The 23,531-nt window shown below is 37.0% G+C and overlaps 2 protein-coding genes, 1 non-coding gene and 2 pseudogenes across 4 annotated transcripts; 2 read left to right on the forward strand and 3 right to left on the reverse strand.

The window, feature by feature from the left end:
- Window positions 1-2,693: 2,693 nt before the first annotated feature.
- LOC8284444 lies at window positions 2,694-5,430 on the reverse strand. 2 transcript variants are annotated; one of them, XM_048372971.1, is made up of 8 exons: window positions 5,179-5,430; window positions 4,992-5,076; window positions 4,840-4,881; window positions 4,407-4,524; window positions 4,222-4,274; window positions 3,916-4,137; window positions 3,683-3,744; window positions 2,694-3,439 (listed from the first exon to the last, which is right to left on the reverse strand). In XM_048372971.1, exons 1-8 carry the CDS (start codon window positions 5,361-5,363, stop codon window positions 3,385-3,387), a joined length of 822 nt encoding a protein of 273 aa, XP_048228928.1. In that variant the 5' UTR covers window positions 5,364-5,430; the 3' UTR covers window positions 2,694-3,384. The 2 variants fall into 2 exon arrangements, with proteins under 2 accessions (XP_048228928.1, XP_002514669.1); XM_002514623.4 differs by having other exon boundaries at window positions 3,683-3,729; window positions 4,356-4,524; window positions 5,179-5,426.
- A 1,645-nt stretch (window positions 5,431-7,075) lies between these two features.
- Window positions 7,076-8,555, forward strand: LOC8284445 (protein Asterix). The gene is made up of 3 exons (XM_048373481.1): window positions 7,076-7,367; window positions 7,580-7,680; window positions 8,314-8,555. Exons 1-3 carry the CDS (start codon window positions 7,212-7,214, stop codon window positions 8,381-8,383), a joined length of 327 nt encoding a protein of 108 aa, XP_048229438.1. The 5' UTR covers window positions 7,076-7,211; the 3' UTR covers window positions 8,384-8,555.
- A 1,344-nt stretch (window positions 8,556-9,899) lies between these two features.
- LOC112534046 lies at window positions 9,900-13,097 on the forward strand (annotated as a pseudogene).
- TRNAA-AGC lies at window positions 10,497-10,569 on the reverse strand. Its single transcript has one exon. It is a non-coding gene; the product is annotated as a tRNA-Ala (tRNA).
- A 5,366-nt stretch (window positions 13,098-18,463) lies between the features above and the next one.
- LOC125369868 lies at window positions 18,464-19,283 on the reverse strand (annotated as a pseudogene).
- Between the last annotated feature and the right edge of the window lie 4,248 nt (window positions 19,284-23,531).

Consider the following 23,531-nt stretch of genomic DNA (forward strand, 5'->3'; position numbering starts at 1 on the left):
TCTTCTCCTTTTAATTTTTCAGTAAATGGGGGACAACAAGTAGCTGGCTTACCAATTATGATCACAAATAGCAAAAAATTAATCAAATGTGCTTTCAATTGCGAGGGTTCTGATTCTTTTTGTCAATTTTTATATGTGAAATAAGGATTTCACCTTGTACACTCTTGCTCCTTGGAGGAAGAAGGGGAAGAGGGGTGGCTTTTGTTGGGGAGGGCTAGGTTGGGAGTGGGGCAGTGAATTTCGTAGCCCAAAGTAAGGATTTGCTAGTTTTAGCATGTTATTTTAATTTTGGCCTTTATATTAATTTGTACAAATTGGTCAAACTTCCCCAAGTATTTATGGGGCTAAACTTTTCAAAAAATGGAGAAACATGCAAGATACTGAAGTTGCCAAACTTAGTGGGAGAGTTAAAGCAGTTTCAATATTCATTTTCCCACAGCTTACTATCTCCGTTCTCTCCCTTAGTGTTTCTCATCATCCTCCCCTTTTCTGGGGCTAATTTTATTTTGGCAATGTTACTGGTTCTGAATTGATTTTCAATTCAATTATGATCTTGAAGTTGAACTCAAGTTACGGCAGTGTTAATATTTTATAATTTTCTTTTTTCACTTAAGAAGGCAAAAGGTGCAGGCATGTTTGGCAAATAAATCATGTATTCTGGATTCTTTTGGAATGTATGATATACTAAATTTTCTGACACCATCCATTTATGTAGAATTACTGCACAAGAAACATTCTGAAAAAGCCTAGAATACTCTATATGACCATTAATTCTTCGTTCCTAATTGATTTTCATGAAAACATTTTCAATTTCTTCCGTGATTCAGTGTTCATCATGTGTTCACTTTCTTCTTTTAAAAAATTGTCTTGTACATTATTTTGATTTTTTTGCATCTGTTAATTTGGTATGTGTTGGCTGTTGATTGATTGGAACTGTCGTCTAATTTGACTTCTAACTCTAAATTCGAGTTTCTACATTTGTTTTAGAAGTTAGTGTTTTGCCTCCTTTTACCTGTATTGGCAATCAATCACTCTTTCTGCATGTAAAGCAGTATGATTTTAAATGCAATTGAAGCTTTTGTTAGTCGCATAGCTATGCTACACAATGACGGTAGTTCATCTTTCTCGACAATCTGATCCCAAGAGCAAAGAGTATTGAACCTCGAGTTGTCTTGGGATGTTAAGGTATTCATAACTTGTAAAATAAGAGGAGAGCACCTGACTACTTCAGGTCATTACATGTGCTGTAGATATTTCTCTGATTCAACTTACTTTGGTGGTTAGTTCATGGTTGGCAGAAGGACCTCACTTTTGTTTTGATATAAAGACTGGATATTATATTTCAGTGATTTTGACTGTGAACTTCTGCATCTCCCCTGTCCATAATCCAAGAATGATTAGTAACTATAGCTATCTAGCAATTTGCCTATTTTTGATGTACTTCTCGGTGTTTGTTTTCCTTCTAAAGTAGTAATTTCCCAGGAAAATTTCGAAGTTCAATAAGCATCGGTACATACTCGGTTTGGACATGATTCTTGTACCTTGATATCCTTTACATTGAAAGAAAAAAAAAAAGAAGAGAAAAGAAGTCCCATGCATGATTCGGCTTGCCATTATGCCAAAATATGAGTTGAATTATTGGGAAAACTCATCGCTCATGTCTTTCATTCTATTGCATTAATGCGTACCTGCATCCAGCAAACGAGAATAATGGGAGGGAGTGGTTATGGTAGCTATAGCCGGCCTGAAATTTTATGGTTATGTAGGTTGGTTCTATAGGCGAAGCTGATAGATATGGTTGAAGCAGGTTAATGTATGATGACAAATTGCTGTTTGACCATGTCAGCATGGATTCCATAGGATGACTGAATAACGTCTGCACTTGTGATGTCAGATTTTGATTTGTCGTTCAGTTATTGCCCAGGTGTCAAAGACCTGAAATTAAACTTTGATTGTAGGAAATGAGAGTTCTTCATTTTCAGTTCATTCGAGTATGTGGTTGCTGAGACTAGATTGACCACTTGTTCACTCTGGCCAAAAAGTGGGTTCAGCTTGAAGGATAGTCTTTGAGTTTCACTGAAAAATATTGACAAGTATAATATGAGCTTTGCTTATTGAAATCTCCGCATAGAAAGGCTGCACCTCTGTTCAAAGGCAGTTTCTCTCGTTCCTTTAAATCATCAAAACCTTATTCTTACAATCACTACGATTCTACCATTCAGTGTGACCAACCATATGAAACTACCAGTCCGTACTTCTTAGCATCAGTTAATTTCGTTTGTTAAACATATAAATTAGAAAGCCATTTAAATCAGAAATAATCATCTCAATTCTCAGACCAACCTGTTGGTGCCCTGTGTTAATGTTATTTGGTTAAAACCCAAATGGCAGGTTTTTGACGCAAACAAGTAACATTTATAGTAAATATTTTCTTTCAGATTAGAGCATGAAATATGTAGCGTGTAAAAACCAGCAAAAGATATTCAAGCTTCTTTTTTTTTTTTTTTCTTCATATACTGGAATCAGAGAAGAAGATGCTTGCTAGACTTCAAAGAGGAAACAAACAAGCAAACAAAATAAGAGAGCCCAAATAGAGAAACAGCTAATTCATGCCAATGGGGGAAAGTAGCCTATAAGGCTCTTGCCCCCTCTTGAGCTGCTTTTCACTTTCCATTCAAGGGGACAAATAAACAAGTACCAAACGATTATCTTTTTTTTTTTTTTTTATTTGCCTTCCTAATTTCAATTTCGAAAAGTAATTTTTGTTTCAACTGGTAGACAAAAACAATACACTGAATGCTAGGCAATTAGGAATTGAGTTCAAGGAATAGATCATCTTGCCATCAATACACTTGCATAGCTTGCCACTTCTACTTGTATATGGAAATAGGACGGTCAGAGAACGCTAACAGGAAAAAAAAAAGATGCATAATTAATAAAGGCTTAAAGAAAGCAGAAAATGGGAAAATAATATTAAAGTTATTATTTCCCTTTCATGCATTTCTATAGAGGTAAAAAGGATATGCAAATCCTGTTCTTACTATCTGAGGAAATAATAGTTCTCTTCATTTCTCAATTTCCTGTCATTCATCAGCCATAAGTGATTATGTTTCTTGTCATAGGATCTCAACAGATTGTCCCCATGGCAGCCTTGTTTGCAAACAGCATACATGAAGCAACTAACTTCGCCAAGGAAGATGTGATCTGCTTTATTAGATACTTCTTCCTGGTCTTATGATCAGACATTTGAGGTGAAGCTGAGCTTCATGTGTATGCTTATAGATGCGTTGAGAAGAGATTGCCAAGATGTTTGCTCTGATGGTCCAAAGGCAATGGATAAGCATTTTAGTGTCAGATAGCAAGGCGCTTCATTAGGAAAAGAAGTCATGATAAGCTAACGTGCATCTCATCTCCAATTATTGCAAATATTTCATCCACCCTGGAAAATAATATAACCAATCATCAACATTTGAGCCACCCAGCTATTTTCTAAATCAAAAGAGGCCTTCGATAACAGCTTTAAAATTATATGAATTAAATTTAGCCAAGAAGTATCACAATCTCAGAATAAAGATAAAATAAATTGCTTTTATTGTTTTTGCTTTCATAATTGAATAACAGCTAAATTGGATATTGGACGTAATATGTAAACAAGCTTTCAGTTGTTGAGTTCCAAACTCACCTATGAGTATCAATATTCACCTCTGCCAGCCATGTTGTTAGATACACCTGTAATACAGTAAACTTCAGCTATTCAGTTAGTTCGTTACCAGAAGTCCAAGTCCAGGCAGAAGATGGAGCCTTTTCAAATGTTATACATGGAGATTTAGACTAGCAAAAGAGAATGAAAACAGATTCAACACAACCTTGGAGCAGGTAATTGAAAATAAATATTTGTAGATATCATATAAATACCTGCAAAACTTCGCGGTTTGGTTGATTCTTGAATTGCATGGTAGGCATTTCATACTTCCTTCCCACCAGTCCAGGGGGTACTGGTTTACAAGTTTCTATCGAATATAAGTTGCAAATGCTCAAATCATTAAATTCTCCAGGATACAGCTCATATGACCAACATAATTCATTGAGTTGTGGGCCTTCGCAGCTGAGGGTAAGTAACTCTGCTACAAGCAATCTCTGAGCGAAACAGCAGCAAGATGAAAAATGTCTCAAAGAACAAAAGTCCAACCACATCTAATTATACTAAAATATAACATTTACCTTCAAATTCAGCTCAGATGTAAACATTTGAACAAGCTCCTCTGCTAATTGCTCTGCGATCGTTCAGAGATCAGAAATTTGACAAAAATTAATAGTGAATACTTTATAGAAAAAGATTGCAGACATATACATACCAAAATATGAAATAGACCAAAATGCAAAGACAGGGATTCCTGCACCATCACCATTGTCATCATTATTCTCAGAACTTGTAGAGAACTGCAAAATGGGACTACTGCTTGGTCCTTTGACATAGCATCTCATTAATCTACTGACATTCACCATTCGAGTTACAACAGCCACCTGTGAAAAAAGTTATCACAATGATCTCACTCAGAGGCCATAACAAATTGCTAGACTACAACCTCAAGATGGCTGCAGTCTGTGTTGAAGAACATTTACATTATTCCTAAAGTGTCTGCACCAAAAGCTTTCGATGAAAAGGTAATGCAAAAATCTTGGGGATTTACACAACATCAAATTAGAAATTCACCCTTCTAGCCATAGTCTTTGCTACTCGTGAACGTAGTTTCATATCATAACACCCAATAAATTGTTGCACATCTAGATGCTCTCAGAATCACAATAGAGAATAAGATTATGCTTCAGTTCACGTACCATGTCCTTGTAAGATGATAAAAGTTTCCTCTGATGAAGCTCCTAAAAAAAAAATGACAACTAACTTAAGAGCAAATACATAATATAATATTGATCTTTAGTTCATTAAAAAAATTAAGTAAAATAAAAGCAAAATGCAAAGACCAAATCACCTGCTGTTTAAACAATTTAGAACAAGCTTTATTTCTAATATCAGGCATTTCATTTAGGATCCCAAGCTCCATTGAAGGCACATATCTGAAATTCTTAAGAAATCAATTAATATAACCAAACAGAAGAATAACATAAAACATCCAATTCATTCAATTAATAAAAAAATAAAATCAATTTCTTGATTACTTTTGAGAGAGAAAAGCGTTAACAAGAGAAGTAGCGTGTGATCTGGCAGCAGAAGAGCAAGAGAACCATTCACTTCTACAAGATGCTAACTTTGACCACTGGTTTCTCAGGTTTCTCTGCGCCGCTGGTCTCCAAAGTCGGGTTACTGATGTCGGCAGTGGAGAGCCTCTCTCCGGAGTTCCCATAGATGGCTTTGAGCTTGTGGCGTCACCAACGACACCAAGTGGTGCTGGAGGTGAGTTACACGCGATTTAAGGATTTAAGTTTGCGTGTGATATTAAGACAATCCACGTCAGCATCCTTTTTGACGTCGATTAAAAATTAATTGAGAAAGTACAAATACGCCCTTAATGTTTACTGCGATAGCCACACTGGACCTTGTTTTCTAAAAAAAATCTCAAAAATCATATTCTAATATTAATAATAAATGATAAATTTACTCAACTAACTTTCATCTATTTGATTTATAGTTGAATTAATACAAGTAACTCCTTTTATTTTTTAATCACATTAAGTCTTATGATATTCTTTCATTCTTTATTTGACTTTAATGATAGAAATTTTAAAAAGGCAAGAATATTTTTTGAGATTTCAAAAAAAATAATAGATATTAGCAAAATTTAATAGTGATTCTTATTCTTTTTTGACAATATTTGCATTCATTCATCTTCTATTTGTTTCTCATAGCTCGATCTGGCTTAAAATAAAAAATAATGAATGAGAGAAAAAATTAAAAATATAAATTATAGGATAGATATAATTATCTTTTTACAAAATAAAAAAAATAAAGAACTTTTTCAGTCCATTTTTAGTGTTTACAAAGTCCTCACAAATATGTTTGTGCAAATTCAATATGAATTTCTTTTATTTACTTGTTCTATAAACATTTTTGGGATTCATTATTGTTCATAAGTGGAAAAAGGAATTAAAATGTGAAGGCAAAGAAAACAATATTAGTTGAAAAATGTATTTCTATTAAATGAGGTTGATGCACTAGTGTTTAATGGCCTTGTATTTTACTTAAAAATTTATATTGGATGAAATACTATTATTAGAATCTTTGCTTATGCATTAGAACTACACATTGTTAATTGAAAATTGGTATTCTCAATTACAATTTAAATGTTGAGATTGAAGAAATCTAAAATTGATATTTAGATTGATAAGAAAAAAGATGATAATCATGAAAAAATATAAAAAATGAATTAGAAAAAGAATAATAGGTCCTGTACGACTTATTTAATCGATTAAATTGCCATATGAGTTTCTTATTATTTGATTAGTAGTAAATATTAAAAGCATTTTTTTCTATGAGTTAAACTCTTTGTAGGACAAGAATAAATAAAAGGCTTCTAATCAATATCTTTTTTAAAGAAACTAGATGTCAGGAGATGTTTGACTCGGAGGGCGGAAAATAGAGCCAGACAAACAAGAAGTTCTTTTATTATGCTATTATAAAGAGTCATTCAATAAAATAAGACTTCGATAGACTCTTTATTTCTTAAATATAAAGTAAAGAGTGTAGTTGACTTTTTATATTTGAAAAATCAAATTTCACTCTTTATTTTAATAATAATAAATGCATTATAACTTTTTATATATTTTATTAATTAATATTTACTGTTTTGGCTTTATTTTCTTAAAATTAATTTTGTTCCTCTAGCAACATGAGAGAAAAATCAAAATGTTAATAAGTGTTGGATAAAATAAAATAAAAATTAAAATAAAAAACTATTGAACTGAAATAATTTTTTTACTCTTGTTTAAAAATAAATAAAAATATTTTTTATTAAATAAAATATAAATTAAAGATGCTCTAATTTATTAAAAAAGAGAGTTAGTCGCAAAGAATAAAAAGGCGATAAATATCCCACGGAACATTAAGGGCTAATGTGGTTATTAGAGAAATTTAAAGTTCATCTTTTAACCTTCCCAATTTTATTTACCAAATTTTATCCCTGCCAATCAAATCTCTCCCTCTCGATATAGTGTCCGCTTTGTCAATCGCACAGAAGACAGATCGGAGATCGGATATGTCGTCGCACAACAACTCATCGTCGGCGAACGATCCACGTCAGCCTTCGGCGGCGAAGCCTTACGTGGCACCGATGATTTCACCTCAAGATCTTCCAGTTGATTACGCTGGTTTCATCGCTGTCGTCTTTGGTGTTGCTGGTGTCATGTTTAGGGTTTGTACTAGTGTTCTCTCTCTGTACTTGTTTATTTATTTATATATTTTTATTTATGCAGGCGACTTTTCATAATTAAAAGACGCTTTCTTGATTAAGTCCATACTGTTGTTCAGTTTGAGTTGTTTTTGTTAGATTTGACTCTGTTTACTGCAGAAAAGACATTTAATTAATATCTGATCCTGTATGCGTATTTTTAAATCTATTGGCAGTACAAGTTATGCTCGTGGCTTGCTATTATATTCTGTGCGCAATCACTTGCCAATATGAGAAACGTTGAGAATGATCTTAAACAGATCTCCATGGCTACCATGTAAGCTCCTTTCGCCTTTTCTTTTCATTACCTTTTTATTTATATATTCATTCTGATTGTTACATTATTCCCATAATGTTAGATCAATCTCTGGCATTGAAATAATTGAGGTTATGCATAGACAGATATGCTAAGAATTTAGTGGTTATGGATTGAATAGGTGTTATGTAATTATTGATTTTATGTTGGATGAGCTTGTAAATTTGCAAAGACGTGAAAAATTAAGGCAAATTAGGAGACAAATTTTTATTCTATGATCGTGTTGAGATGGATGCTTGGGGAATTACTTGTAGAAACTGTAGGAGCTTAAGCTTTAGATTGAAGGTGTCAATCATAATGCTAACCTGTCATTCCTTTTCTTTGCTTGACAAGAAAGTATAAGATACTGTTTAGCAGATCTCAATTTAGTTCAATTTTTGCTGACATGTTCATAGAAAATATTCAAAATACTGCTAAAACTCATGGTTTTATGGGCATCTGAGCTGCTTAATATCCAATGAAGAGTGACCTTCATGAGACCTTGTATGTCCTTCTACCACAGACGAAGCAAAGAAGAACACTGAATTATGGTCGGACTTTGATTTATGTTTATTACTATTGATTATTTATTTTATATTTATGTTTGCACTCTAGGTTTGCAATCATGGGGTTGGTGACAAACTATTTTGGCCCTTCTCGACCCAGTTCACAGGCACAAAAGTGAGGTTCTTCCATGAGAGATTATAAGAGAAGCAGTGACAATTCAAGGTCCTTTTTGAAGGGAACTATTTGAAGGCTAGCAGTGATAGTTATGTAACGAATTTAAAATTAACCATATTTACTGACATTGTTAAAATTCTTTCTTTTATGCTTTGAAATCTCTGCCTTTTATTTCAGCTTCCAGCCTGATTTGTTTTAGTGCCTTGTGATTTTATTTTTTTGAATCAAAGGATGCAGCTATTAGCTTTTAAATTATTTTACTGACTTAAATTGAAAAAGGGTTTCCTCCTTTGAAGCCATTATTTGAAAGTGGCAGACTGTTTGCAGGAATACACTACTTTTTCATAGAATTATTTTGTGAAATACACTAATATATGTCAAGTGGTTTTAATCCTTGGACCATATGATATCGCAAGATTTAACAACTTGGTAGGCAGTCTCCTGTAGAAACAATGGACATCTATCTAAACGTTTGTGATATGAGGATTTTGTTGGACTTTATTAATGTGAATGCCATGGTAATACTTTGACATGATCCTGAATAACCTGATATGAATTATTAGGTGGTTATGGTGCTTAAATGTTGATGATGGACCCGCATAGAGTTTGAAACTGATGCTATGTTCATCCATCAGATCATCGATGATGTGAGCAGCATGAGAGCAATTTTGATGTCTCACTCTGCTTTCTCAATGTTATCTTGTTAATTTTACAAATGTTCTTGGAGATTATATTAGTTCTATGAATGTCCTTTGAGATTATACTAAGCTTTAGAAAATTATGTGCTGTTATTTTCTGTGTGCGAGATTACTGTTTGTAAATGCATTTTAAAACTCATTTACTAAAAGATATACCGTCTTCTTTAACATTTTCTGGGACAACAAAACCTGAATTCAAGTGCTCTTTTGTACCTGGTAACTGTCATCACGATAAGAAGTTCCTACTCTAAAGGAAAAGATGGAACCATTCAGAATATGCAAATGAAAAGTTCATGAACGAAAATTATCTAATATTTAAATCAGCAGGCACATACATAGAGGAAGATGAGAGCCGAAACAGAAAGCCAAAGATCAACACAATCTAATGTAACATATTTCCAGTACCACCACTTCTCAAGCCCAATCTCATGTGCCTTCCCATTACAAGGGCATCTTACGCCTTTTATGAAATTAGGATACAAGCTTGCTAGTCATGGAAGCAAAGCAAGGCTACATTTCTTATTACAGAATTCTTACACGAGCAAAACGAGACAGATGTCTTGAAGAATTCAGGCAACAAAGATCAAGATTCTGTCAGGATAGTTACCACTAGAAGATGATCGAACAGATGAGACTCGGCTAACTCAAGTGTATTTTCAATGTCATGCCTGGTTACTTGGAAGACTTTATAAAGAATGCCAATAAAGAAGAAAACTATGAAAAATTTACCCGTGTCGTTGCAGATTCTATTTTCAGGTGTGCTCTAGAGATTGCAGAAAAAATAAGGATGAAGGCTATCTCTTTACTGCAGCACCAGGAGCCATGGCCATGATATTCCACATTCCGGAGCTCATTGAGTCTGGCATTATTGGCGAGAATGATGATAAGCTTGTAGACTGCTATACTGATAGGACTGCCACAGAACATCCTGAAAATGGGATTGTCACAAGGAACGAACTGAAGGAGGGGATTGATGAACTGGTTTCTGATAATGTCATAAAAGCAAATGCACTTGAGCTCAAGGAATTGGCTCGAAGGAGTACTAGCAAGTAAACGATAATTTTATTTAAAAGTATTGGAAAACAACTTTTCTGCCCAACTCAAGCGCAGAGGGTAGTATGACATTGCATAAATACTGTATTTAGTTCTAGAATTTTAGGAGTTCTTTTTGTATGCGAATTTAGAGTTTTGGGTAACACCTGCAAGCATAGTAATTTGTTACAAAATTAAGATGAAGGTGGAACAGAAACTTGCAAAATTACCAATTGGAAACTTAGTAAGATAATTAAGGAAAAAAGATAGAAAATTAAAGGAGAATAGCAATTTTCTTTTTTCTTTTATTTATGTCTTTGAATACCAGTATATATATATATACCAAAAAGTTTTAACTATTTTAAAACGTGAAAAAATTAAATAAAATGGAGATGCGGGGTATCGATCCCCGTACCTCTCGCATGCTAAGCGAGCGCTCTACCATCTGAGCTACATCCCCTTCTTGAAACCCTGGGCTCCATTAAACATCTTGGTCAAGACTAGTATCTAGCTCAAGGTAATCCTATGACCTTAACAAGAGTAAATAGAAATTTCCAGCTATACACTTAAATTGGGTGTTTTTGATGCTCTAGCAAGAACTCTGAACTGTATATTCTATCAATTAAAAATTTCATGTTCTAGCAACACCAATTTATCTATATATAACTACTCAAAATTCTAGCCTCATCCCCACCAGTACATACAAGACCTTATTCAGGGTTTGGTTTATTTAATTTGTTAATTAAGCCTGAGAGTGAAATACTAAAACATGCTAATAATTCTTTATATTTTTTCCCTGCTGATCGAGGACCAACATAAAAGGGATAAAAGAAAAGACGTAAAACATTCACTCTGTGGAAATGGTATAGGAGCAAATGCAGTGTAGCTGAAGGAATTGGCTCAAATAAGTATTTGCACACACCAAGCTTTGATGATAGAGTCAACTTAATAATCTATACATACTCGATCAGAGATTCATGTCTGTAAATTACTCAGAACCTATCGAATTTTCCATTCTTTTTCTTAAGTTCCCAAAAGTTTGGAACTCTATGAGAAGGATTGTTTCAGGCGATGAGATGTTTTGCCAGAATTAACAACGTGAGCGATCTGATCATGAAGAGGGGTTCTTAGGTTGGTGTTCAAGAAGTGGGTTTGATCTTTTATTTGGAAACAATATGAACTTTAAGTCCTATTTGATAGTTGTTTTGGTAAATCATTATTAGGTTGTTACTGAAAATATTTTCATTACTAATATAGGCTCAATTAATATTTTTATTTTTAATAATATGTGACAGTATTATTTATTAATTGCACATATATTTTACATTAATTATTTTTATAAAATTGAACTTTGATCAATTATAACATGTAGAATTTAAGAAAAAAGTGCTCCTCAAAAAATAAATTGGGAAAAAAGTGAGAGAAAACTGACAAAATATATATATTCATTCTTAAAATTATAATGTTTAGTTGTAGCTAAATTTTGGAAAAAAGAAATAGAAAGAAGAGAAAGAAAGAAAAAGGATTCAGTGCGATCCTTAAGAGCTAGAAAACCCGGTGTAGTAAGAAATTAGGAGACAAAGGATAGATAGTGGAGAATGGTTCTTGTCTGATTTCGAGAAGTTTAGAGTGGCAAAGCCAGTGTTCATGTGCTAGTCGTGCCATTTATACCACAAGAAGCTGGTGCACCGCATAGCTGATCATGGTCTCAACGTCACAGTTCTCACCACTGAGGCTGCATGTGCACGGCTTGCTAAAGGACATTCAAGAAATGGGGCTATGGTAGTATCCGTCCCTGATGATCTGGAAACCGAAGATGAAAGAAGAGATGAGATGAAGGCTATGGAGAGTTTTGCCAGAGAAATGCCTGCTCGTACCGTGAACTTCATCAACAAGGTCAATCAGCCACAGAATGATCATAAGATTACTTGTATGATTTCTGATTTGATGAACACTTGGTCTCTGGAGATTGCAAGAAAGATGGAGTTAAAGCTGGCTATTTACGAGCCTGTTGTGCCAGGATGCTTGGCTGCCTGGCTAAAACTTTCAGACCTTTTGGAGGCTGGCATTATTGATGATAAAGGTAATTAATTGCTTTTCTTGTTCCTTAATTACTGCCGAACCATATATTTATAGGAAGTTAGTGATTTTCTGTTTCACTTAAATACTTGGGTTCTTCAATCAAGAACGACGAAATTCTGTTGTCACCGCATTTGCCAGCGCTAAGAAATGCTGATTATCCATGGAACATTCCGGAAAAATCTGTTCGTGCAAAAAATGGTGTTTCAACTTGTGCGTACTTATGAGCAATATCATAGAGGTTGTGATTGGATTCTGGGCAACTGGTTTCATGATCTTGATCCTTCTGTTTATGATTTGCGCCCAAACAAATTGCCTGTCGGTCCTTTACATGCAAGTGGCAGGCCTGGAAGCCTCTCGCCATAAGATTTGAGTTGCCTAAGCTGGCTCGATAAACAACCTCCTGGATCAGTCATCTATGTCGCCTTTGGCACCACTACCAAGTAGAGTCAGCAGCAATTTTTTAATGAACTTGCACTTGGGCTTGAACATGCAGGTAAGCCATTTCTGTGGGTTGTTAAAGCAGACCCGAGCAATGGGGTTGTTACTAATTACCCTGATGGTTTTAAAGAAAGAGTAGCTCATTGGGGATAAATGGTTGAATGGGCACCTCAAGAACAAGTGCTGGCTCACCCTTCTATTGCCTGTTTCTTGACTCACTGCGGTTGGAACTCGGTTATTGAGAGCATATCCAATGGGATTTCAGTGCTCTGCTGGCCTTATATTGGAGACCATTTCTACAACAGGACTTGCATATGTGATTCTTGGAAGATTGGTTTGGAATTAAAACCTGATGAAGGCGGGATTGTCACGAGGCATGAACTCAAGTTGAAATTTGATGAGTTGCTTTCTGATGACACTGGCATAAGGTCTAATGCACTAAAGCTGAAGGATTGTCGTAGAGAATAAGAAGAAGAAAGGATAAACACACTTGTATATAATTAAAATTACAAAGAACATATATATAGGCTTATTAGCTTAGTAGCCAAAAAGTCTTTTGGTAACCTACAACTCTTAAACATCCTACACTTAATATATAAGTTACACACTTAATGAATATATATATATAACTTACATATTTAATAGGTGACTCTTTAACTTCATAGCTTAAACATTAAAAACTATAATCAATGATTATTAAATTAAGTTTAGTTTTTCAATACTCCTCCTTAAACTTAATTTTTGATCAAACCGAGTCTTGCTCTTAATCTAACAAAATCTTTAAACTTTAATACCTTTGTGAAAATATCAGCAAGTTGATCTTGCGACTTGACATACTTCAGCTCTACTTTCTTCTTACGAATACTTTCTCTGATGAAATGATATCTTGTGTCAATGTGCTTGCTCCTATAATGTAAAATAGGATTCTTGCTCAATGCTATAGATAATTTATTATAAAAAAAAAATATCAATTAGTTCTTTGTTTGAAATCAATAGTACCTCTAACACCTTTCTTAACCATGTGGCATGACAAACACAAGCAGCAGTAGCAACATACTCAGCTTCACAAGTTGAAAGAGTTATAATAGATTGCTTCTTTGAACTCCATGTAAAAGCAGTCTCTCCAATAGAAAACAGAAAACCCGTTGTACTCTTTCGATCATCAACATCACCTCCCCAATCACTATCACTATAGCCTAATATACTGAAACTTTCTGAAGGTGAGTAAAACAAACCATAATCTGAAGTTCCTTTGACAAATCTCAAAATTCTTTTACCAACCTTCATGTGCGAATTTGTTGGTGCCTCCGACTGATAAGTCCTACTCCATAAAGAATATCAGGTCTAGTACAAGTTAAGTACCTCAAGTTTCCAACAAGTTTTCGAAACAAAGTTGGATTCACCTTCTCAGTATCATCATATCTTGACAGCTTTACTCCACATTCAACTGGTGTGCTGACAGGCTGACATTGCTCCATGCCAAACTCCTTTAAGATCTTTTTTGCATAGCTCTTTTGATAAATAAAAATGCCATCATCAGTTTGTTTCACTTCGATTCCTAGATAATAAGATATCAGCCTTATATCTGTCATCTCAAATTCAGCAGCCATCTCCTTTTTGAATTCTTCAATCATTTCTGAATTATTTCCTGTAAAGATCAAATCATCAACATACAAGCACACAACAAGAATATCACCATTCTCTTTCTTCTTGGCATAAAGAGAATATTCATGAGGACATTTCAGAAAATCTTTCTTCTTGAAATAATCATCAATCCTGTTGTACCATGCCCTTGGTGCTTGCTTCAATCCATACAAAGCTTTCTTCAGTTTTAAAGCTTTGTTTTCTCGCCCTCTAAAAACATATCCAAAAGGTTGTCGTAGATATACTTCTTCTTCTAAGTATCCATTCAAGAACGCCGATTTCACGTCCATTTGGAAAATTCTCCATCTTTTTTGTGCAGCCAAAGCAATGATTAAGCGAATTGTTTCCAATCGAGCGACTGGTGCAAAGACTTCATCATAGTCAATTCCATGTTGTTGGCTGAACCCTTTTGCAACAAGTCGAGCCTTGTATTTCTCGACATCTCCTTTTCCATTCTTCTTAATTTTGTAAATCCATTTCACACCAACAACTTGCTTGCCTTAGGGAAGATTTGCTAATTCCCAAGTGTCATTCTTTTGAATTGATTTTATTTCTTCATCCATGGCTACTCTCCATTTTTCATTTTCACCACTTCTTCAAAATTCATTGGTTCAATATCTTCAAAAAGACAATAATGAACATAATCTGAAACTTCATCAGTGTTAGCATATAGGTCCTGCAGATTTCTCATCTTTGTAGGTCTTTCAGATGAACTTGAAGGACTTGAATCTCCTTGAATACTTGCTGGAGTTCTTGGAGGTGTCAAGTTCTGTACATCAGAAATAGAATGTTGAACATCTTAATCTGAATCATCAAAAATTGGAAGAAAATTATAATTTTCTTATTTATTCTCCCAATTCCATCCATCAGCTTCCTTAAACTTGACATCTCGACTCATGATAATCTTCTTACTTGTCGGATTGTACAACTTGTAGCCTTTAGACCTTGCATCATATCCAACAAAAATGAATTTTTCACTTTTGTCATCCTGCTTAATTCTGGTTTTATCTGCAACATGAACATAAACAACACAACCAAAAACTCTAAGATGAGAAAGAGTTGGCTTTCTTCCACTCCATGCTTCCTGTGGTGTAGAGTTATGCAAACTCCTTGTAGGACATCTGTTACACAGATATACAACACATGCCACAGCTTCAGCCCAAAATTCTCTAGGCATTTGTTTGCTTTTCAACATGCTTCAAGTCATGTTAAGGATGGTTTTGTTCTTGCCCTCCACAACACCATTCTGCTGAGGTGATCTTGGCACAGTCAATAATCTCCAGATGCCATGAGATTCACAAAAATCATTGATTTGATTTGAAGTGAATTCACCACCTTAATGCCTTTAAAGAACATTCACTCTCCTTTTCAATCAACATTTTGAACTTCTTGAATACTTCAAAAGCTTCAGATTTCTACTTCAAAAAATAAACTCATGTTTTGCGATTGAAATCATCAATAAACAGTAAGAAATATTTGTTCTTACTAAAAGAAGTTGGATTAATTGGACCACATATGTCAGCGTGGACAAGTTCAAGAGGCTTTGATGCTCTTGAAGATGATTCCTTCGGAAAACTGTGTCTGAATTGCTTTCCGTACATGCATCCTTCACACAACTAATTAGGATGATCAATGAAAGGTAAACCATGAATCATTCTCCCTTGAGCCAATTGCTTCAAGCTGTTGAAATTCAAATGACCCAGCCTTTGATACCAAAGGCAGGATGAATCAGATGCACTTTCCTTTAAGCACTTCATATAATCAGACTGAAGTTTGAGAATAAACATTCTGTTTTTGGTCATCTCAACCTTAGCAATCAGATTACCTTTGTTGTCTTTCATCACCAATGCACCATTCTTCAAGTAGATCTCGAATTGTTTCTCCAAAAGTTGGCCTAAACTCAACACATTCACTTTCATTTCTGGAACATAATATACATCAGTAATGAATTGATGTGAGCCATTCTTGGCTTGAATTAAGATATCACCTTTGCCTTTGTAAACTATCTTTTTATCATCTGCAAATAAAATACTACCATTATATGATTCATCAATGGTCACGAATAAATTTTTCTTGCTTGTCATATGGTTGCTTGCCCCTGTATCCAAGAACCATGATTCTTGATCTTTGCCTTCATTCCCATCAGATGAGAATAACAAAGTAGGTTGTTCATCTTCTTCACCTTTGACACAAAATACTTTGTCTTCTTTAACAACTCCATATCTGCATTCATTTTTATAATGACCATATTTCTCACAATTATAGCATTGTAATTCACCTCTTTTATTCCAAGTACCTTTTCCACGTCCTCGTGATGATTGCCTTTGATTTGAATCTGAATAGTTTGAGTTTCCACCAAATCTTCCTCTTCCTCTTCCTCTGAAATTACCTCGGCCGCGGCTATGAAATCTGCCGCCTCTTCCTCTTCCTCTTTGTGATTCTTCATTTGCATTATCTTTTTCTTTCAAAGAGAGCTTTGAGAAAAGAACTTGTGATTGAGGTTCTTTCTCCTTCATTCTTTCTTCACGTGCTTGCAATGATCCCAACAACTGATCAACAGTCATGGATTCTAAATCATTTGATTCTTCAATTGCCACAACAATATAATCAAACTTTGAATCTAAAGATCTCAAGATCTTTTCAATCACAAGGGCATCCTTCATTTTCTCGCCATATCTTCTCAATTGATTGATAATAGTCAAAACTCTAGTGAAATAATTTGAAATTGTTTCAAAATTTTTTATCTTGAGAGATTCAAACTCTCCTCTCAAGGTTTGACGACGAACTTTAATAACCTTATCAACTCCTTTGAAAGAAGTCTCTAAGATCTGCCATGCTTCTCTAGCACTTGTAGCATTTGAAACTTTCTCAAACATACTCTCATCTAAATACATATAGATTAGAGTCAATGCTTGTTGATCTCTCTTTTTGATTTCTATAACACTTCCTTCTAAATTTGAGGCAATTCATTCTCGTCTTTAGGTTGTTCCAATCCTTTTTCAACAATTTCCCACACATCTTGCGATCCTAGTAAAGCTTTCATACGAATACACCAATTATCATAACTCTCTTTGATGAGTTTTGGAAATTGAAAAGGAAATAAGTCATTGCTCATCATCTTTCTTCTCTCCTTTTTTTTTACTCTCTTTTCACTTTTTTTTGTTACTATGATACCACTTTGTTGTAGAGAATAAGAAGAAGAAAGGATAAACACACTTGTATATAATTGAAATTACAAAGAACATATATATAGACTTATTAGCTTAGTAGCTAAGAAGTCTTTTGGTAACCTACAACTCTTAAACATCCTACACTTAATATATAAGTTACACACTTAATGAATCTATATATAACTTACATATTTAATAGGTGACTCTTTAACTTCATAACTTAAACATTAAATACTATACTCAATGATTATTAAATTAAATTTAGTTTTTCAAGAAGAATTTGGTACGTATTACCACCACTGAAGGAGGATCTTCCTCCAAAAACTTGGAAGGTTTTGTGGCTCAGGTGAAGCAGCTCAAGATTTGAAGTCTGTTAATTGAATTTCCAGTTAATTTGAATAAGGGTGCATGCTTTTAACACTATAGCAAAAGCTCTGAATTATTTCATGACTGCTTAGTAATTGTTTCTATGAAAGTGTAGATGTTATGTATTATTGGGTAATACTATATTATATTGGGTTAACTGTAACGTGGTAATCAAATGAAGTCGATTTTAGAACTACAAGACAGATTGACGAAATCGTTGTTAGAATTAAAGCAAAACGACAGGCCATTTTGGGTTCAATGTTTCTAGAGCACCTTCATGCTTTCAAAATCTGTAATCTGATCATCTCTTCGTCATTCAGAGTCGAGAAATTAGAACTTAAATTAAGAAGTAGTAAAATGTTGGCCAAGTCAACTTTCAATGTGCTAATTTCGTTATCTGCATATCAAATGAATAAGCACCTTATTGAATCTAGCCCTTCTAAAAAAGCTTTTTGCTTTATTATATTTAAATTTTAATAAATTAATAATCTATATTTTGAGGAAATAATTTTATTTTTCTTTTCAGATAATTTAATTTAATAAATTAATAGTTTTTAATTTTTATAATTTTTAATCCAGAAAGTATATTGACTATATATTTTGAGACATAACAATTGTAGCAAATGTTTTGATGTATTAAAATAAAAAGTACTATTTGATAAAAGGAGAAAAAATAAAATAAAAACAATTACAATCATATTACACATATCAATTGTTCTTAGTTTCTAAAACACATGAATACATGGAACTTTCTTATGTATCTGACATTGGACTGAATGAAGCATAGGCACAAATTCCAGGGTTTTGTTCAAACTTGGCCATGATTTCTTTTGGCAATCCCACCCAGGCTTCTATTCCTTGGCCATCCTTTCTATCTAGTTAGATAGCAGACTTCTTAAGCTTCATAACGTTGCCCACCCATATTGGCTTTCCCCACCCAATCCGCCTCATAGAAAGGAAATCTACACCAGCTGCTGAAACCAAAGAACTTTGTCAGGTCAGTTTTAGTTTTCCCCAGTTCTGCAACTAATCCTTTCACCAACTCAAAGTAGGCACCACTTGAGTGGATCTTCCTGATATAGTCATTGTTCATCATCTGTATTCACTCATGAAGTTTTCCTGCTAAAGCATTATAGTTATCTTCCGTTAAATATTCGGAGAATGCCATCTGACCGATGTTTCCAATAGAGTTGCTGGGCAGAGGGGGATCTATTCTTTTCCGCAAGCTTACAGAAATTCCTACTCTACTTGCTTCCCCAATTGCGACGAGAGCACTCCAAATGAGGGTAGAGACAGCCTCAAACCGTGTCGGATGAGACAACCACGGTCCGTTGCTTACTTCTTCTCGCAGTGCAGCTATGTTAGAACTATCAAACAGGAATCTTTTTAACGATAAGAGAGAGGTGCAATCGTAAATTACACCATCACTAGCACTTCCAGCCCAGACTGTGACGAAGGACGCCACAGACAATTGTCACGTGAGTTTTATTTTCTAACCAAAACTTTGCCCACGTGCGGCATAGCTTGCTTGATTTCCCCGAAAGTCAAGATAGCTAATCAGCCTACCCTTGATTGCCAAACCCGGCAGAATGATAGCAAATACGCTAGCGGAAGTAAATTCACGAAAGTGGCACAAAGAGACGCAAGAGTTGTGGAAGTGTATACTTGTATTGATTAATTCACACTAAAGCTACTTACAATGAGCACACTTTCTCTCTCTACAAGCTCTCTTCCTTCCTATCTCTTTCCACCCTTACAAATGGTACAAGGAAGAGGTATTTATAGCATTTTTCCCCCTGTCCGCCAACATGACCGTGTTCCTGGCCGTGTTGGGAACACGGTCTGGGGTAATTGGCCGTGTTACCTACTGTGGTCGTGTTACCCGAAGCTTCTAGGTCCTTCGCATTTGTATTCAACTAACACGGGCGTGTCCTTGGGCGTGTTGGTCAACACGGGATGTGTTGGTCAACACGGGCAGTGTTGAAATCCAACACGACCGTGTTGTGCAGCCTTCCCTTGCTAGCTGCGAGGCGGGGCGTGACATTCTCCCCCACTCAATCTGGCAACGCCCCCGTTGCCTGCTCCTCGTAAGCTTTAATTTTCTCCTCAAATTGCCACAAGTCGCGAATTGGCTCCCAGCTTGCCTCACTCTCGGGGAGTCCCTTCCACTTGACTAGAAACTCCGTCATAGGAGGTTGATTGGACTGTGGCACCTTACGGTGGGAGATGATGTAGTCCACTTCTTTGTCATACTGAGCCCGCACATTCAAAGGAGCTCTCGTAGACTTGCCTCGGCTTGGGTCATCATGATCCTCCTTGTAGGGCTTCAACAGGCTTACGTGGAAAACAGGATGGATCTTGATGCCTTGGGGAAGTTCAACCTTGTACGCCACCTTTCCCACTCGTTTAATAATGGGGAAAGGCCCATCATACCTTCTTCGGAGCCCCCAATGAAGTCCGTCGGCTTTCCCATGCAGGTATAGCTTGACGAGCACTTTATCCCCTTCTTGAAACTCCATTGGTCTCCTCTTCCTGTCCGCCCACTTCTTCATCCGCTTAGATGCCTTTTCCAAGTAGGCTCGTGCGACATCGGCTTGCTCCTTCCATTCCTTCGCAAGCTTAAAGGAGGGTGGACTGCGGCTTGACCAGTCTAGGGCAAGAGTGCTCGGCGTGTAGGGTTGTTGGCCCGTAACTATCTCAAACGGACTCTTGCCGGTAGACTCACTCCTTTGCAAGTTATAAGAGAATTGGGCAACATCAAGCAACTTCGCCCAATCTCGTTGATTGGCACTCACGTAGTGCCTTAAATAAAGTTCCAGAAGTGCATTGATCCTCTCCGTTTGCCCATCCGTCTGGGGGTGCATACTCGTAGAGAACCTGAGGTCGGTGCCTAATAGCTTGAACAGCTCCGTCCAAAACCGACCCGTGAAGCGAGTGTCCCGATCGCTCACTATGGATTTTGGCACACCCCAATATTTTACCACATGTTTCATAAACAGGCGGGCAGCTTCTTCGGCGGTGACGGCCTTTGGAGCTGGAATGAAGATGCCGTATTTAGAGAACCGATCCACCACCACAAAGATCCATGCACATCCTTCTGACAAAGGAAGCCCCACAATAAAATCCATGGAGACACTCTCCCATGGTCTCTCAGGAATAGAAAGTGGCTCTAGTAGACCACCCGGGGCTTGTTGCTCCATCTTGTCCTGTTGGCACACAAGACAAGTCCTCACATATGCCTCCACATCCTCCCTCATGCGAGGCCAATAGTAGGCATTCTCCACAAGAGCCATTGTTCGTTGAATGCCGGGATGACCTGCCCACTTGCTGTCGTGGCACTCTTTAAGGATTTCCTTCCTTAGATTATCATGGAGCGGCACATATAATCTCCTTCTTTTTGTGTAAAGCAAGTCTCCTTCCAGCCAAAACCTTCGAGTCTTACCTTCTCGAATAAGAGCAAAGAAGTTCTTGGCCATTGGATCATGCTTTAGCCCCTCCTTGATGCGCTCCGCCAAGTTGCATGCAGGACGGCTTATTTCGGCTAGCTCCCCCTTCCTGCTTAGGGCATCGGTAACAAGGTTTGCTCTTCCTGGCTTGTACTCCATGACATAGTCAAATTCCGCAAGGAAGTCTTGCCACCTAGCTTGTTTTGGTGTGAGCTTCTTTTGTGTTTGAAAGTAGCTAGTGGCGACGTTGTCGGTTTTGACAACAAACTTGCTCCCGAGCAAGTAGTGCCTCCAAGTCCGCAAACAATGGACTATCGCGGTCATCTCTTTTTCTTGCACCGTATACCTCCTTTCGGTGTCATTCAATTTCCGGCTTTCAAAGGCTATCGGATGCCCCACCTGTATAAGTACTCCACCAATAGCAAAATCAGAAGCATCCGTGTGGATCTCGAACGCCTTTGTATAGTCGGGGAGTGCTAAGACCGGCTCCTCCATAATCGCCTTCTTTAGCCCTTCGAAGGCTTCTCGGCACTTCATAGACCAGTCCCAGGCACGACCCTTCTTTAGTAAATCCGTTAAGGGAGTGGCAATGGAAGAATAACCCTTAATGAACCTCTGGTAGTAGTTTACTAATCCAAGGAAAGACCTCAACTCCGTCACCTTGGCCGGCGGCTCCCAATCTTGGATGGCCTTCACCTTTGAACCGTCCATCCTCAACTTCCCATTGCCAATGACATGCCCAAGGAACGCCACTTCTCGTTGGGCAAACAAGCATTTCTCCCTTTTAACGTAGAGCTCGTTAACCCGCAAGGCTTTGAACACTAGCCTTAAATGCTCTACGTGCTCCTCCAGCGTGTTGCTGTATACAACAATATCATCTAGATAAACAACAATAAATTGATCAAGGTAAGGAGCAAGTACCTTGTTCATCAACGTGCAGAATGTGGCCGGCGCATTTGTGAGGCCAAAGGGCATGACAAGGAATTCATACGATCCATATCTCGTCACGCACGCCGTCTTTGGCTCATGTCCTTCGGAGATGCGTACCTGATAGTACCCGGACCGTAAATCCAACTTGGTAAACCACTTAGCACCACCAAGTTGATCAAAGATGTCCGCAATGTTAGGAATCGGGTACTTATTCTTGATTGTAATCTTGTTCAGCGCTCGGTAGTCAATGCATAACCGAAGAGACCCATCATGCTTCTTCTGGAACAACACCGGCGCACCATACGGAGCTTTGGACGGCCTTATATAGCCTGCATCAAGCAGCTCCTTAAGTTGCCTCCTTAACTCCTCCAGCTCAGGAGGCGCCATACGGTAAGGGGCAAAGGCGGGCGGTTTGGCTCCCGACTCTAGCTCAATCTCGTGGTCCATTTCTCGGCGTGGAGGAAGCTTATTCGGCAGCTTTGGCGGCATAACATCTCTAAACTCATCTAGTACGCCTCGGATAGGGCTTGGAAGTGTAGCCTCACCAGCATGGGTACCTTCTTCCATTTTAAGGGTTGCTAGGAAGGTTGGCTCCTTCCTTTTTACCCCTTTTGAGAGCTGTATGGCCGACACCATCTTATCTTGACTTAACTCCCTTTTTATCGGCACAACACAAGGTTGGCCATTCTCCATTATGCACATGGTGTTGGCATAAGGAACCAAGAATGCCTTCACCATGTCGAGGAAGTCCATACCAAGATAAAACCGTTGATCATCAATAGGAGCAATTGTGATATCGACCTTACCTTGCCATTGGCCTATTCGGATGTTAGTTCCTCTCGCAACGCCAATGATAGGTAATCTCTTTGCATTTACCCCTTTAATGAAGCCCTTTTCCTTCTTGTACGGCAGTTTAATAGAGTCAGCCACCTCTTTCGCCATGTATACCGTGTCAGCTCCAGTGTCCACCATGGCTTGAATACTCCTGCCTCCGATATTGGTCTCCACGTACATTCGTCCACGAGGCTTTTGCTCCACTTTGGCTTGGATAGCATTGAGAAGTCGAAGGGAAGCAAGTCTTCGCTCTTCTTCTTGCCTTTCCTCTTCGGTGATCACTAGCGCTCCAAGCTTTCCTTGCTTTGGACAATCATATGCCCGATGAGGTCCGTCGCATATGAAGCAGGCAAGCTTTCTCGGGGAAGAACTACGCCTGTCTTCCTTCTTCCACTTGCCCTTGTCTTTGTATGAAGCCTTACCATCCTTGGTGGAAGATTTTCCCCTATCTCCACCACCTTTGTCACCTCCTTCGTATTTCTTTACTTTTGGTTTAAACGAGTCCTTCCTCT

Source organism: Ricinus communis, chromosome 4, assembly GCF_019578655.1.
Source record: "Ricinus communis isolate WT05 ecotype wild-type chromosome 4, ASM1957865v1, whole genome shotgun sequence".
In the NCBI taxonomy this organism is placed as follows: Eukaryota; Viridiplantae; Streptophyta; class Magnoliopsida; order Malpighiales; family Euphorbiaceae; genus Ricinus; species Ricinus communis.

Coding starts and splice junctions, on each gene's coding strand:
- LOC8284444 (XM_002514623.4), bottom strand. CDS start 5,363: ATGGGAACTCCGGAGAGAGGCTCTCCACTGCCGACATCAGTAACCCGA. Junction 4,275..4,355: donor TTGGTCTATTTCATATTTTG/GTATGTATATGT, acceptor GAACGATCGCAG/AGCAATTAGCAGAGGAGCTT. Junction 3,440..3,682: donor GTGAATATTGATACTCATAG/GTGAGTTTGGAA, acceptor ATTATTTTCCAG/GGTGGATGAAATATTTGCAA.
- LOC8284445 (XM_048373481.1), top strand. CDS start 7,212: ATGTCGTCGCACAACAACTCATCGTCGGCGAACGATCCACGTCAGCCT. Junction 7,368..7,579: donor TTGCTGGTGTCATGTTTAGG/GTTTGTACTAGT, acceptor ATCTATTGGCAG/TACAAGTTATGCTCGTGGCT. Junction 7,681..8,313: donor CAGATCTCCATGGCTACCAT/GTAAGCTCCTTT, acceptor TTTGCACTCTAG/GTTTGCAATCATGGGGTTGG.